This window comes from Chamaea fasciata, unplaced genomic scaffold, assembly GCF_029207755.1.
Source record: "Chamaea fasciata isolate MVZ Bird 193981 ecotype frontalis unplaced genomic scaffold, bChaFas1.0.hap1 SCAF_4, whole genome shotgun sequence".
Lineage (NCBI taxonomy): Eukaryota > Metazoa > Chordata > Aves > Passeriformes > Sylviidae > Chamaea > Chamaea fasciata.
This window is the reverse complement of record NW_027094089.1, coordinates 48051662-48067668: the sequence shown is the minus strand read 5'-3', so window position 1 is coordinate 48067668 and position 16007 is coordinate 48051662. Positions and strand designations below refer to the sequence as shown.

The window sequence follows — 16007 nt, the reverse complement described above, 5'->3', positions numbered from 1 at the left end:
TAGGAAAAAAAGGAGACATCATTATGGATAGATTTATTCATGCAGACTCAAGCTTTTTATTATTATTTAGGCCATCTGAAAGTGCTCTAACAATAGGAAGCTATTCTAGCATTAATTTTATTATCTACAAGTACATTAGTCTTGGGGAGCATTAATACAGATGGTATAAATAGTGTTCTTTAAGGACATCTAAGCATATGTACATTTTTTGAGTCCTAGTATGCATGAACTGGTTGAAAATTATTCATTGAAACTGTTTCTAGCTAGAATATTATGGTTTTAATGAAATGTAACAATGTAGAAAATGTTTTGAGGAAAAAGATCACTGCAAAAAATGATTCACTGGGAAAAACGTTTTCAACAAATGCTAAAACAATTTCAAGAGATTTCAAGGGTTTGGGATTTTTTTGTTTTGTTTTGTTTTGTTTTGCTTTTTGGGGGTTTTTTTGGGGGGGGTTGGGGGGGTTGTTTGTTTGTTTGGTAGGGTTTTTTGGGGGCTTTTTTTTGGTTTTTTTTTTTTTTTTTTGTAGACTTGCACTGTACATCTGTAGAGTCAGGCAGGAAATATAATCTAGATCAACATCTTTGAGCTGAAGTCTGTAGATCAAAACCAATAAGAAAACCACTGCATAAACGATATGGGTGCAGTTGAGGTTTACTCCTCACCTTGAGGAGAGAAGTACAGCAGTGCTATGAAGAACAGTTGCAGGTCTTCTAAGAGACTCTAAGTCCATAAATGAGCTTCTAATAGGTACAGGACAATGCAGCAGTCACAGTGCTTGTAGCTTTGCACCAGGTCTTTGCAACACAAGTGTCTACTGACTGGCATCAGCCTCTGGACATCACACATAGATCAGGAGAGTTGTAAGACACAACACCATCCACTGTTAATGTGATGTGTCACATTAATATATGCTGCTTCTTGAGGAAGCATCGGGGTTACATAGAGAGAGGATGTCTTCTTATGAAAAGGTAAGAAAGAAGAAAAATGTTCACTAGCTTAAAAACTATGCACAATTACCTTATCAGTAGTGCTAGCACATCAGGGCAGCTGAGTAAATTTCATATTGAAAGCTGTGCTTTCTAACCCCTTTATCTTGATTAACCCTGAAAATAAATTTATTTGGCATATTGTTTAAGTATTAGTTGTCTTCTGCTAGTAATTAAAAGAAAATGTTCACCAAATACATACTAATTCAAATAGAAGAGGCTCTGTCTTGCACAAAAATTGCTTTCATTAAATCTGATACTAACTGAATGAGGTGCAGTTTCTTAAGAGGTGCATTTTTTTTCTAAATAAATGTATAAATACCAAGTGAAAAAAAGCATCGAGGTAACAGGTCTCTATTGCCAGAATTTTGAAAGTTCCTTCTGATACCACAGCAAATATGGGTACAGATTACAAGCAAAGAAGTGACTGTTAATTCTCAGAAGAGTATGTTTCATTTGTGATGAGTAGTTTGTCTGTGAAGCATAGAAGAGCAAGAAAATTTCTGTCTGCATGACTTGGATGCTACCTACAGCACTGCTGTGACACTGGGAGCTCTGCAATGGGCCAGGCTCAAATCATGGGCCTGATTATGACTGATCCAGCTGCAAAAAATTCTAACTACCAAATTTCATCTCTTTGGCATCTTCCACATTGTATCTCTTTCTGTTCCTTTTTTGCTCAACATAGAGGCTTAACTCAGGTCATGCTGACACCAGTAGATATCTGGAGTAACGTCCATGGAGAATGGGTATGAATAAAGCAGAGATTAATGGTTGTGTCTTGTCCACCTGCAAACATGCCAGGTTTTATTCCCAAATGCCCTACCTTAATCCATCTGCAGGCTGATATTGAGTCAAAGTATACTTTTAAGAATGACTTTAGCAAACAGAAATCTCCAAGGCAGGTTGCTATTCTTCTCTCAATTGTAATTATTATAACCAACTTTATTTTAATTCAAAGTGCTGTAGCTTTGTGCAGCTGCCCCAAGGTATCTTCCTTTTCTGAGCTATTAAGTGACTAGAGTTAGGTGTATCATGAAATTTTTTCACACATGACCAGTTACTGTTGACCACTGAGCTGAAATATATCATCCTTCTTCTGCAGCGGTGCGTGTCTCCTTATGCCAGGCTAGCCCCTGACACACCCCCACAGGATCTTGGTGGGATCCTTTTGGCCGGCCTCATCCTGCCGCTTAGCTACAGTGGAAGTAATGAGAGACAAGACTCTCGGAGGTTTATCTGGGAGTCAGGCTTTATTGACGGGCATCCTCACCTTTAGCCCAGAGCCTCAGACAAACCCAGAGCCTCCCACGACAAGGGGTTTTAATCAAGGGGTGGACTCTTGGGGTGGGTACATACATAACCAATGGGGGGAGAGAGGAGGGATGCCATTAACATAACTGACAACAACATAAACTTATCATCAAAGAGAGGGAGGGGAGAGCCCTACAGCCAGCCAGTCACCTGGAAGCTCCTATCGAAGTTTCGAGACCTGGAGGACAGGCCCTGGGTGACTGGCAGGAAGGGGGAATCTCCCTGAGGGATGACAGACAGTTACACAAGGCAGGAAAGGGTAGCCAATCGGGTGCTGTAACTGGGGAAAACCAGGAGAGGCCGAGGGAGGCAGAGAGGGGGAGGTTGTGACATGAGGGAGACTAAAAATGGAACTGGGGTGCAGTGAACAGTGAACTGAAATACATGAAAACAAAGTACATAGAACAACAGTTATACACTGAACTTAACATTAACTTTCCGCCGCCACATACTTCCTTCTTTTTTTTGTGACACCCTCAAATGCTGGGCACAATTTTCTGCTATGATAGTCAATCTGAATTCGAAGCCATAATATGAACTGAGAGCCTTCTAGCAAGAACTTAGAATTGCACAACTTCTTTTTGCTTATTTTTCATGTTCCAAATATAATGCTGTAGCTCTTGCACTGTCTTTCCAGACTACTCCTGCAGTCAAAAAGAGCAGCAGCAGCAGATAGATCAGCAGCTTGCTGCAAGGTTGTTCTGTGAAGGCTTTGTGTGTGAGGGTATGAAGATAGTTCCCAGAGAATATACTACTTCCTTTGTCTGATAGGGTTTTAGTAAAAGACAGAAATAATTGCTGCTGCTAACACGCTTGTCAAAGTGTGAGAAAATAACAAAGAATGGGTTTAATTTTTTCTGTGCCAGATAAATAGCACTGAAATTATTGGTTGCAGCTTTGCTGTGTCTTGTTTCCCCACTACCATATGTGCTATACCCAATACTTTTGTGATTCTTGTCTTAGTACAAAATAAAATATATTTGTTTCAATTTCTTCAGCTTTCTCATTTAATTCAATTTTCAGCTATTTTCAAACAACTTTAAACTCTATTTGCATTTAGGTAACACAGATTAATGTTACCCTTGTAAAATACATTTGCTTTTTTCACATGTACTTAACAAAAAAAAGTGTTTCTTAAAAATACAGGTTTAAGTATTCAGAGCCTTTTGGCTAAAGATCCTTTGAATTGTGCTATGAAGAAACAACAGCCCTTGTAGTACTGATTAAATGATCTCTTATCTTTCCTGGGCACATTCTCTGTACACTTAGCCTCTGCATACCGTTATTTGTCACCAGCCTCTGTGTTGCTGCCATAAAAACCCAAACCAAAACCAAAACCAAACCAAACCAAGCCAACAAAAAAACCACAACCCTATAAAACAAAAAACAAAACACAAAACAAAACAAACAAAAAAACCCAAACAAAAAAAACCACCACCAACAAAAAAAACAAAACAAAACAAAACCAAAAAACCCCCACAAAAACAAAACAAAACAAAACAAAACAAAACAAAAAAAAAAAAAAAAAAAAAAAAAAAACCAACAGAAAAAGATTAAAAACAAAACTGCAGGGATCCGAGTCAGTAGATTTGAAACCCTTTTTGATAACTCTAATCATAGGACTGTGGTCAGCATTAGAATTAATTCTACCAGACCCATACCCTCTGAAGTACTTTTGTTTTCACTTTTGTCCTGTTCATAGAGCTGCTAGGGAAAAAAAGTTCTCAACTGCTCATGGCATATTAGTCTGTTTGCCTCTCTTAATAGGAAATAAGGTCATTGTCACCTAGCTTTCATGTGTGGACAAGATAAAAAATAATAATTTTTGGGTTTAAAGCTAACAAAAATAAAATTGTGCAAACAGGTAGAAGCTTGCAAAACATACATTTAAAGTTACCAATGAGTGCCTCTGTTTACAAAAAGTGGAAGACAGCACATTACTGGGACAGCAAACCTCTCTGGACTTAAATGTTCACATACTTGAAGGAAGCATCCATCTATTACAGGCTAGATCAAGAATATTTCTTATGATGACCTAGATATAGTGCAGATTGCTTGTGGCTTCCTAATTGGATTACTGAAGTGAAATTCAAATATGCTTGAACGTAGTAGTTCTCAAAATCTGCTACCAATCCAGATTTAAAAAGCAGATTCCTTTTTTTTTTTTCCAGTAGCTTTCCATCACCAACATCTTCACTCACTAAAGAGGAGAAGTAGCTTCATGTTAGAATTAAGACTTCAGAGGAAATCCCAGCCCTGTTTTTCTACATAAGGGATACTGTGCAGGCCACAGTGGTGTCACCTGTTCTGTTATGCCCAGAAAGTTTTAGAAGAAAGACTGTTTCTTTCAAGAGGAAGATGAACTCTTAATGTAAACTTGTTACTGAAAAAAGCTTCCTAATGTGTAATCAATGCTGTTAGACTTCATACTGTTTTAGTTTTCAATTAATTTATTCAGACTTCATTAGTTACAGCAGATATGTGAAGCAAGTAAAGTATTTAACACTTTCATATTCTCCCATCAGTGTCCTGTTCATGGTAGCAAAGATTTTTAAGATTCACCTGCCTAGACATAGTGTGAAACATAAGGTCCACTTTGAATTAATGACTACTAACTTGCAAGAGATTTTTAATCTTTTCCAAAATCTTTAAATTTTTGATCTACTAAATCCTCTAAGAGTAATAACTTTAGCTCTTTGTTGTCATATGATTTTTCCCACCTGTACTACAATATTTTCCTCTTTCTTACTCTGTGAGAAGCTGTTCTCAGTATTTGGAACATTAAAATCTTGCAAGAATCATCAATTAAGGACAGTGTAATGTAATTTTGCTTTGTAACCCTTAAGATAAATCAACTTCATAAAAATGTGGGCTCATGAATTGTTTTTGACATCACGTATCACTGAGGTGGTCTACCATGCATAGATACTTTACACCACATCTAGGGATGGAGTTTAGCTATAACATGTGGGTGGTCTTTCAATACTAAGCAGCCCTAACAAAATGCAGTACAAACTACTTAGGAGCTGTACTGTTTTCAGAGGTACAAGTTCTCTTTCTCTATTATTGTATTATAATATCAACATGTCTATTTTCATGGTAATTATGTTGTTCTGGTCTTTGCCACTGAATAATTATCTTTTAGTGACATCAATTTTACCAGAAAAATTGGAACATGATTTAGTAGAGCTAAGTGAACTTAGCAAAAGAAATTTTGTATAACTTTACCTTTCAAAAATCTCCTTCTACATTCAGAAGGAATAGATGGTAGAAAAGGTCTGTTATTCAGAGTAATTCTTTAATTTATTCAACTAAGAATTCTTTGCCAGCATTTTTTTCTATGCAAATATTTTTAATTTTTATAAGGTAGTTAATTGTGTGGGTATGATAGTAGTGCAATCCTCCCTGAATATTTGATTTATATCACTAACCTCCATCAAAAATATCAGAATTTTATTTTACATCCAAGCATCTTTTATAGCCCTTCAAATAATTGTTCATACCAGCTTCTCATAAATCTCTTCCCCTCCAACTTAGCAGCAAGGTCAGTGAAAATGTCAGTGGAAGTGCTTATAATTCTTGCAAACATTTCCACTTCCTTTTCCTGTTACTTATGAATGAAATGTCTCCTGAGAGGCAATCCTTAAGATTTATTATTTTTTTCTTCAGATTTCTTCCTGAGGTTCACTTTCTCTGTGAAAACTGAAAGAAACTGGTAAATTTCTCTTAGAAACATTAGTTTAAAAACAGAAGGTGTAGTGATGGCTTCATTTCTTTGCTTAATTTGGAGACTCTGGATTTCAAAGACTTGTACAGATGTTTGTACAATTACATGAATTTGTCATGGTGATTTTCTTACTTTCTGTTTTTTTGCACACATGCTTCTTTCACTTTGATTCAGACAAAAATATAAGTATCTGGGATTAAAACTACATCCACTTGTTTAGTTTTAAAACATCTGATACAAAGATTTTAAGCAATCTTAAAATAATTCTCCTGGATAAGCTAATGAAGAAAGTTGGTCTGGTTGCCTTTTTTGCTTTTGTTTCCTATTTATATATTATGACTTTTTAAGGACCTGGGTCTCAATCATTTCTACTGAAAATAAATGCAACTTGACTTTAATTTCTGAGTTGATGTTAGTCCATAAAGATTTTACTGCTGACTTAAGTAAAAGAGAAAGATCCTAGGACAGCAGAATAATTAAATCAAAACTTTGTTTCCAATTTAATTAATTGTCAGAGCAGTGGTTACTGTTTCTTTTGCTGCTGCTGTTATTAAAGGATTCTTCAATCTGCTTATTAATGGAATGCAGTTAGTTACTTAGTGTTTTGCAGTTTATTTAACTGCTGAAATATTTAAGAGATCAATAAAGGGAGGGAGAACAAAATCTCTGCATAATCATAAAAGCTTCATCAAAGAGACAGGGAAGGTAGAACAACTAGGTTCATCTGAACAATTTCTGAGATGCTCTGGTTTAAAGAAAAATCATCCTTTTTAGAGTATATAGGCAGTCTTGACTCAGTATCTCTCTGCTCAGCACACAAGCAAAGATGTTTTATTGCAAAGATTTGAACAGTGGTTTTGGCTTACTGCTTGTTGAAGTGTGACAGATGATGACAGCCATGCAAAGACAGAAATGTTTATGCTTCTCAGTATCTGCTCCCTGTTTTAAAATACAGCAATGCTAAAATTCAGCATTCACAGGAAAAACAATCTTATACAGGCAGAACAATTTACTATCCCTAAACACAGTCTCAAAAAATACCGATCTCAAAGGACTGCACACCATGAAAGGGATCCAGGCTGGAGCAGTTCATGGAGAACTGCAGCTCACGAGAGGGACCCACGTTGGAGAAATTCATCGAGGACTGTGGAAAAGACCCCATGCTGGAGCAGGGGAAGAGTATGCGGAGTGACAGAAGCAATGTGATGAACTGGATGTAGCTCTCATTTCCCAAAACCTTGCACTGCCATACAGGAAAGGGAGAAAAGATGCAGAGTAAAGTTGAGCCCAGGAAAAAGGAGGAGGTTTGGGCAAGTGTTTTATGATTTGAGGGTTTTTTTCTCACTATCTTAGTCTGATTTAATTGGTAATAAACTAAACTAATTTCCCTTGGCTAAGTCTGTTTTACTTGCAGTGGTAACTGATGGGTGTTTTCCCCCTGCTATATCTCATTGCATGAACCTTTTTTTGGATTTTTTTCTACCCTGTCCAGTTCAGGAGGACAGTGATAGAACAGATTCAGTGGGCATCCAGTGTCCAGCCAGGGTCAACCCAGCAGACATTTTTAAAACAGGTAGTTCACCTGGTTCTCAGGATTACCCAGCAGCACTGAAGAGAATAATCAGTACAAGCCTGTCTTGTCATGCAACATTTAATCCTATAATATTTCTTGAATACAGTATGTTTTTGTAAAGTGATGTCTAGAACGCAAATTATTAAATGACCATCAGGAAAAATTGTCGTCTCTGATATGATCCACTGGGGTTTTATTTTGTCTGAAAGGCTGAGAAAAGGGATTGGAAAGGTGAGATCAAAACTACCAAGTCAAAGAATCAAGTGATGTCAATGCAGCTAATGACAGAAACAGATCTTGTGACTCTCACCTTTTCTGGTGAGAGCTATGTCCCATACAATACTGGAGAATCACACAGGACATGGAAAGGACCATGGTGAAGTGCACTCTGGTTTTCAGCTCTAAAGGCTTCAAAATTAGTCTGAGGGAGAGGGAAAAATGAAAAAACATGTAACACACGCATGATTTGGCACATTCCTATATATGATATTTAGAATTGCACTGCATTCTAGGAGAGCATTGCATTGCTCTTGATTTTTTTTTTTTTTGTCATTATAGTTTTTCAATTTAAAAGTTACAGGGCACTGTACATTCTTGTAAAGCACTTGTGGGAAGATCCAAATCTGCAGAACTTTGTACAAACTGATTTGCATTTCAGAGTGGCAGAGATGGCTGTTTTGGGTGAGACCATGCAGAACTATTAACTAATAAATTTAATGAGCTTTCATAATTACGTAGCTGAACTTTGAATAGGGTCCTCTTTAGAAAAAGGGAATCAGCCAACAGTAACCTGACTCTTGACTTTGGACTTATAGAACAGAGCCAGAGAAAGACAAAAATAAGGTAATTAGTTTATTTTTACTTTTTAATAAACAAGTCCTTCATATATTTCATTTCCCAGAGTCTATCGAAGCATGAAAAATACACCAGAAAGGTCAGGAAAACAGGCTGTCATTCACATTCAAACATAGAAAAACTCAGTTCATAATTTTTTTTTTTTTTTGAATTTTCATCTAGCAGGCTATAATTTTAGAGGAGTAGTGTGTAGTGGAAGGCATGGTACAATCACAGATCATTGAGACTATACTTTTAGCTGACATTTATGTGTGTGTATATACATATTTGCATGCATATACCTTACTTTCTTTTACGTATCACAATGAAGAGAAGAAGCAAAAAAAACCAGTGCTGCAGATGTCTAGAGGGAATGCCTACATTGGCAAAGATAAAGCAGTGCTGGCTATTTAAGCAGGAATGAAAGGTAATCAGGTTGAACATTGACACTAACAGGTCAGCACTGTGCCAGTGAAGTTGCCAATTAATTAACATCCCACAAGTCTAAAGAAATGCAGAAAATCATTTTTCACTGCAAGAAATCATCTTACAGTGAAGAATAACTTTTAATGGCATAACTTCTCTCTTTTTAAAGTAGCATAGTCGATTAAAGGATGTAAAGTAATAAATAATTGTGATCACATTGACATGGAATGTACTTTACAGATGAAACTGTACCCTTTTAAAGGTTCTTAGACTGAAGGCACAAGGTAGGCCTAACTAGTGATGTTATTGGACATGTCCTGAAAATACAACTTTACATTCATTAAATTCAAATGGGACCATATGCAACAGATCATCAACGTTCACTCTGGGCTTCTCCGAAAATTCACCTTACCCCACACATATTTCACTTGACCTTTATCCTAGCTGAAGATAAGGTTGCATTTTTTGCATAATGAGGATGAAGTAATTTTTCCATAAAGCAGTTCAAAACAAAGGATGTAGTCACAAATTTGGTTGGCAGAAAGAATAGTAGTATTATCTGGCTTAAGGTGAATTGTAATAATAAATTTAATTTATACTTTCTTCTAACCTGTATTTATTGATCCATGTAATCTTTGGGGTTTTTTGACTTGATGTATAATATAGTTTATTATTTATCCTTACTGAAATGTAAGGTTATATCTCAGTCCTGAATCTTGCTTCATTGCAAGTGTGTACACACACATGCCCACACTTACAGAAAAATATATATCTATCTCATTATCTGTGCACGTACCTTTTCAGAAACTACTGTTAATGTTTGAACTGCTTTTTCTGTATTCCAGTCACAGACAAAAATGCCTATTATCATCTTTTATACTGGCTATCTTCTGCTTTGTACTCCTTAGAAGTTTTAGTTACCAGGTGGATTGGATAGCTGGGAAAAGTGTTTCATATTTTTACTATCAAAACCAAACACTACAGGAGTGCTCATCTTCCACTGAACCTGTTTATTTTGTGCTTCATACATTATTAGATGGATACAGCAGGAAATGAAATCCCTGGGTGACAGAAGTATCAGTGTGAAAGCACTAACCTCTCAGACTGGGCTCTGAAAGTAATGATCAGAGCACCCAAAAGCCTCTCTGATCTAAATCCATTGCAAACACCTAACTCAGAATCCCCTGTTGGTTTCCAGTTTTAAGTTAGTGCCTAATGAAGTGAAGTTTATCTCTGAAAAGCTTTGTCACAGCTGGAGATAACTAGCAATAGTTACTTGCAAGACTACAATTTAAGGGGGAAACTAAATCTCAGTTGGTTGTCCTTCTAGAACAAAGTGGAAATGTGCTTTTATAGGCAGTATTATACAGAATAATTTTCATCCAGTCTCCAGTCTATATGTCAAAACCAGTGTGCAATGTGCCTCACATTAATAGTCTCTGCATAGAAGTGTAAAAATGGGAATACAAAGCCACATCAGTCGAGAGTGAAATTCTTCCACAGAGTTGTGAGAGCAGAAATATGTGCATCATTCATATATGGTCAGTCAAAGAACACAATTTATATAAAGCTCCAAGATAAAGGCTTTTTCACTCAGTTTAAACAGTCAGAGCACAACAGCTGTTTATTTCTCAGTCCAGTTACAATAATACTGATGCCTACAATCCAAACATCACAGTTCCTGTTTAGAATTTTTTAAGATCCAATAAGATCAATAGATCCAAATACCTGCTCTTTTTCTTGCACTGAGTGAGCCTCCAGTGTTCTGATCTTCCAGTCTGAGAGTGCAACTCTTCTCCGTGAGGCAGGATGATTTGGTGAGTTATTACATTCCAAATGGTGTACCGGTGGAGTCCAGTGTTGCTGTAGCAGAGTTACTGGTGGGACTTTTTTCTTTATCAGTCTGTGATTTACTCAGCATTATTTTTGATGTGCTTCAATCAGCTTATTTGCACAAATAGCTGTCTGACTGCCTCATCAATTTAGTTAAACCATATTTGTTTCAAAGTATTTATCCTCTGTATGGGAAGTTTTCTTTTATGTTACAATCTATGTGACAGCACATAGACAAAAAAATTTGACTCAAATGTAACTTGAAAATTTCTTATACAGTAGCCAGATGATCCTCAAAGTCCAAAGATGCAGGTAAGGTGATGGATTCTTGGCTATTGGGTCATTTTGTCATTGTGGATAGGACCAAATGGGCCATAGTCATGTGTGCAGACCCAAGAGGTAGTTCCTGGTGGGAGTTATGTAAGTATTATTACAAGTACAATTAAAATGAAACCCAAATTAAACAATCTAGAAAAGGCATCGTAAGGCCTGGAGCCCATTGTAAGGCTTATTAATGTTATGAAGCCTGAACCCCAGCACTATACTTTAGCCTCATTAAGATGGCTGTACCATAGGAGTCAAGCCACTTCTACAGTCCTTGCTTGCAGTTTGCTTTAGTCTGTACATCTCAAACACACCTTCCTTTAATGAACACATATATACTTTTCTTCTTCTATTGAAAAGGGTTATTGTTTGTCTTCATTTAGCTCCTAAGTAGATTTAGAAAAAGTCTATTGCCTGAAATACACCTGAAAAGTACATAGTTTGGAGAAGGGTGGTCAATTTAGTAGAGATTATCTTGTCTTCTTCAATCCTCATTTTTAACCTGAGGGCAGGAATGAATAAATCCCTTACAAACTGTTATTTTCATTAAATTTGTGGTGTTTTTTTGGACATTGTGCTGCTTAAACACAAACAGCTCATCTTACCTTTTATTTGTCTTCCTAAAACTAGTTTACATATCTTGGAAGTACAAAGAGATATTCTGTAAACTCTTCTCAGGTCTTGGGTTCTAAGGACTCACGCAAAATATCTCTGTACAGTTTGAACAAACAATCAATTTGACCTATTACAAATTCTAATAAGAGATACACCAGTTCTTCCTTTCTCATCTAAGCTATTGTGTATGTGTATGCATGAAAAATCTTCATCTCTTTATAGCTGTAACATATGCAGTAAATATTAAAAAGAATCTTTTCATTGTCAAGGAGCTCTTTTTCTTGATTATAATGCATCATTAAGGTTTGCCTTAAAACACTAATGAGAGACAAAAGCTTAGTTTCATATCATCTCACAGAAATCCAATGCTGTAAACTTATCAAAAATGCTATTAGCCCTTTTTGCGTATGGTAATTATCTCTGGGTTGATTATAGCACTGTCTTGAGGAAACCTACTGAGAATGAGAAAAGACTGAAAAGTCTTTTACTGTTTGCAGTAGGAAAAGATTTTTTTGTCTTCTCCAACATCTGAAGGAAAATGCTGGATAAGCAAATGCTTTGACTAGCACTATGATATTAAAGTAATATCTACTTTTATATTGGTTTTGCCATTCAAAATAGGTTTTACTGATTTGTTCAACATGAAAACACATGCATTTGCTTTGCAATAGTACTGTTCTTTTTCTGCAGACTTAACTTATCCCCTTTCCCATCCTCACCCCACAGGCTGTGACGGAGGGTTAGCCCAGATCAGTGGAATCATGCGTCACACAGCTTTATCATGCTGGCAGCCGTTCCTGGGTCTGGCTGTGCTGCTTGTCTTCACAAGCCCCACTGTGGGCTGCCCGGCCCGCTGCGAATGCTCAGCACAGAACAAGTCTGTCAGCTGTCACCGGAGACGTCTGATGTCCATTCCAGAAGGCATTCCCATTGAGACCAAAATCTTGGACCTCAGCAAGAACCGGCTGAAAAGCGTTAACCCTGAGGAATTCACATCATACCCGTTGCTGGAGGAGATTGACCTCAGTGACAATATTGTCTCCAATGTCGAGCCTGGAGCTTTTAACAATCTCTTCAACTTGCGCTCCTTGAGGCTGAAAGGAAACCGTCTGAAGCTGGTCCCCCTTGGGGTGTTCACTGGGTTGTCAAACTTAACAAAGCTTGATATAAGTGAAAACAAGATTGTCATTTTGCTGGACTACATGTTTCAAGATCTGCATAACCTAAAATCCCTGGAGGTTGGGGACAATGATTTGGTGTATATTTCACACAGGGCCTTCAGTGGGCTCCTTAGCCTGGAGCAGCTCACCCTGGAGAGATGCAACCTCACAGCCGTACCAACAGAAGCTCTTTCTCACCTCCACAACCTCATCAGTCTGCATTTGAAACAGCTCAACATTAATGCTTTGCCGGCATACGCCTTTAAAAGACTGTTTCGCCTGAAAGACCTGCAGATAGAGGCCTGGCCCCTCCTGGATGTGCTGCCTGCCAACAGTCTGTATGGTCTCAACCTGACTTCTCTCTCCATCACAAACACCAACCTGTCTGCAGTACCTTACTCTGCTTTTAAGCATCTGGTTTACCTGACACATCTCAACCTCTCTTACAACCCCATCAGCACCCTTGAGGCAGGCATGCTGTCAGATTTAGTGCGCCTACAGGAGCTCCACATGGTGGGTGCACAGCTGCGCACCATTGAACCACACGCTTTCCAAGGGCTCCGATTCTTACGCGTGCTTAACGTGTCCCAAAACCTGTTAGAAACCCTAGAAGAGAATGTATTCCATTCCTCAAAAAGCCTTGAGGTCCTCTGCATTAACAACAACCCTCTGGCCTGTGACTGCCGTCTCCTTTGGATTTTGCAGCGGCAGCCCACCTTACAGTTTGGCGGCGAGCCACCAATGTGTGCTGGCCCAGACAGTGTCAGAGAGAGGTCATTCAGAGACTTTCACAGCACAGCTCTCTCCTTTTACTTCACCTGTAAGAAGCCCAAGATACAAGACAAGAAGCTGCAGTACCTGGTAGTGGAGGAAGGACAGACTGTGCAGCTGATGTGCAATGCTGACGGGGACCCACTGCCTACCATCTCCTGGGTCACCCCACACCGGAGGCTGATCACAACTAAATCAAATGGTAGAGCCACTGTGCTGGGAGATGGCACCCTGGAGATTCGATTTGCCCAAGACCAGGACACTGGGATCTATGTCTGTATCGCAAGTAATGCAGCTGGAAATGACACCTACTCAGCCTCCTTGACAGTAAAGGGGTTCACTTCAGACCGTTTCCTTTATGCCAACAGGACCCCTATGTATATGACGGACTCTAACGACACGAGTTCTAATGGAACTAATGCAAACAGCTACTCTCTGGACCTTAAGACAATATTGGTGTCCACAGCTATGGGCTGTTTCACATTCCTTGGAGTCGTTTTATTTTGTTTCCTCCTTCTTTTTGTGTGGAGCCGAGGGAAAGGCAAACACAAAACCAGCATTGACCTTGAATATGTCCCTCGCAAAAACAATGGTGCTGTGGTTGAAGGGGAGGTTTCTGGACCACGAAGGTTCAATATGAAAATGATTTGATGGTATTCTGCTAGCAGTGCTTTTCCTGTGGCATTAAAACCAATTAAAACAGCCTGGCATGTGGAATTGCTAGGCAGAAGCAGCTTAATGCAGCTGTCAGTGTTTCAAAAGGTTATATGAAAATGGAAAGACTATTTGTGGTTATACAACAGAGCCTCCAGACCTTGAGGCAGATGTGTCAGGGCCTTTCAGAAACTGGGAAATTGTACTAACTGTTTGCATTGCAAATATTGGCATTCTGGGGATATCAGCAATGAACCACTGGCTCATGCTCATGGACAATTGTTCAACATTTTCTACTGCTACAAAAGGAAAAAGAAAAAAACCTACAGTGTAGGATTTACATACTTAAGAAAAAGACACATTTGTCTAAACCACACTCTACAGTGAAATTCGTATCCATATATCTAATTTGGTAAAACTTTGCATCCTCCCTTCTAGTTGATTCAACACAACAAAAAAAAATTGGTAGCTTTTTTTTTTTTAATCTACATCTATACTGTGTACATTTTGAAGCAATACAAATGAGAGGCTGTGCTTTTAGATATCCACCAGTACTGACCCAAGTGTGATGTCACCCATCCTTTAACAACCATCAAACCCAAATTAGATCCTTGTAGTTACTAATTAGAAATAATACAAGATATTTTTCTCCTCATGTAGAAGGCCAGAGATGAATAGTTGAGAGCAAAACCACTCAACTCTGTTGATCTACTCTTCATATAAATATAAGGCATGTGCCTAGTTTTGATACAGAATGGAATATTTTTTATATCTGTGATATCACACTGGACCAGTTTACTGTAATGCAGCCCTGGTTCTCACACAGGGAAGGCAACCCATTAATCAATGCTGGCATGGAGGAGTTGAGTTCTACCTTGAAGAGAGAGAATCAGTTTTGTTAGCCCTGATTTTAATTTCAAATCTACTGTTAAAATGTTAATGTGTGCTGGGCCAAATAAAGAGCATAATATATTCTGCAAACTCCTTGGGAAATATAGTCATCTTACTCTTTGTACGAGTGAATTAAAACATACAAGCACTCTGTTACTAGGAATGAACTCTTCTCCAATGCCAAGTAAACTACAGTTGTTCATGCATAATATGGGGATTTATAATACTAAAATAATGTTTAAAACATGATAGCCTCAAAAAGGCTAACATACTGCCAGATATAATGAACCTTTAGCCACAGTCATTCTCATCTTGTATATTTGTAGATAACACAAAGACGTAAAGCTAATTTCCAAGAACAAATTACTTAGCTATTCTTGATGCCATTTTAAGAACAATGTGGTTATGTTTCTTTCAGGGTCAGTATCTTAGAGCAAGAGGGGGGAGTTTTTCCAGATTTTAGGAATTTTTTTAATGGAGAGAAGACAGAAGTGGAACATTAGTTCAGTACAAGTAATCTTTTGTTTGTTTGTTTGTTTGTTTTATGCTTCCAAAGAAATCCTCAAAAGACTAAGTGAAATTTCATTCTTTATCATTAATGCCATGATTTTTTTTTAATTCTTAGCAATTGCAAGGTGCAAAGTTGTTTAGCAACCTCTCAAGTGTTCCACCAGTTATGAGCCATAGGTTTGTCATACATGGTTGATAGCATGTACCATTTTTAAATGATTGGCATAACCTGGAGTGAGTATGACAATGCCTATATGTGTGTTTAACCAAGATGAATATGAAAATATTATAAGATGGAGCATTCAGATTAATGTGATTTAAGAGCCTGTGTTCAATCTTAGTATTAGATTTTGGCATTTTTAAACCAAAGTCAGGATGACCTATA

At 37.8% G+C, this 16007-nt stretch overlaps 1 protein-coding gene across 1 annotated transcript in view; it reads left to right on the top strand.

Annotated features, from left to right (window-relative positions):
* The window catches only part of LINGO2 (leucine rich repeat and Ig domain containing 2), a 29555-nt gene extending 13954 nt beyond the window's left edge, over positions 1-15601 (top strand). The window contains exon 2 of the mRNA XM_066182396.1: positions 12363-15601. Within this exon, the coding sequence (XP_066038493.1) occupies positions 12398-14218 (1821 nt within the window). The 5' untranslated portion in view covers positions 12363-12397 and the 3' untranslated portion in view covers positions 14219-15601. The remainder of the gene's footprint in view (positions 1-12362) is intronic.
* The last annotated feature ends 406 nt before the right edge of the window (positions 15602-16007 follow it).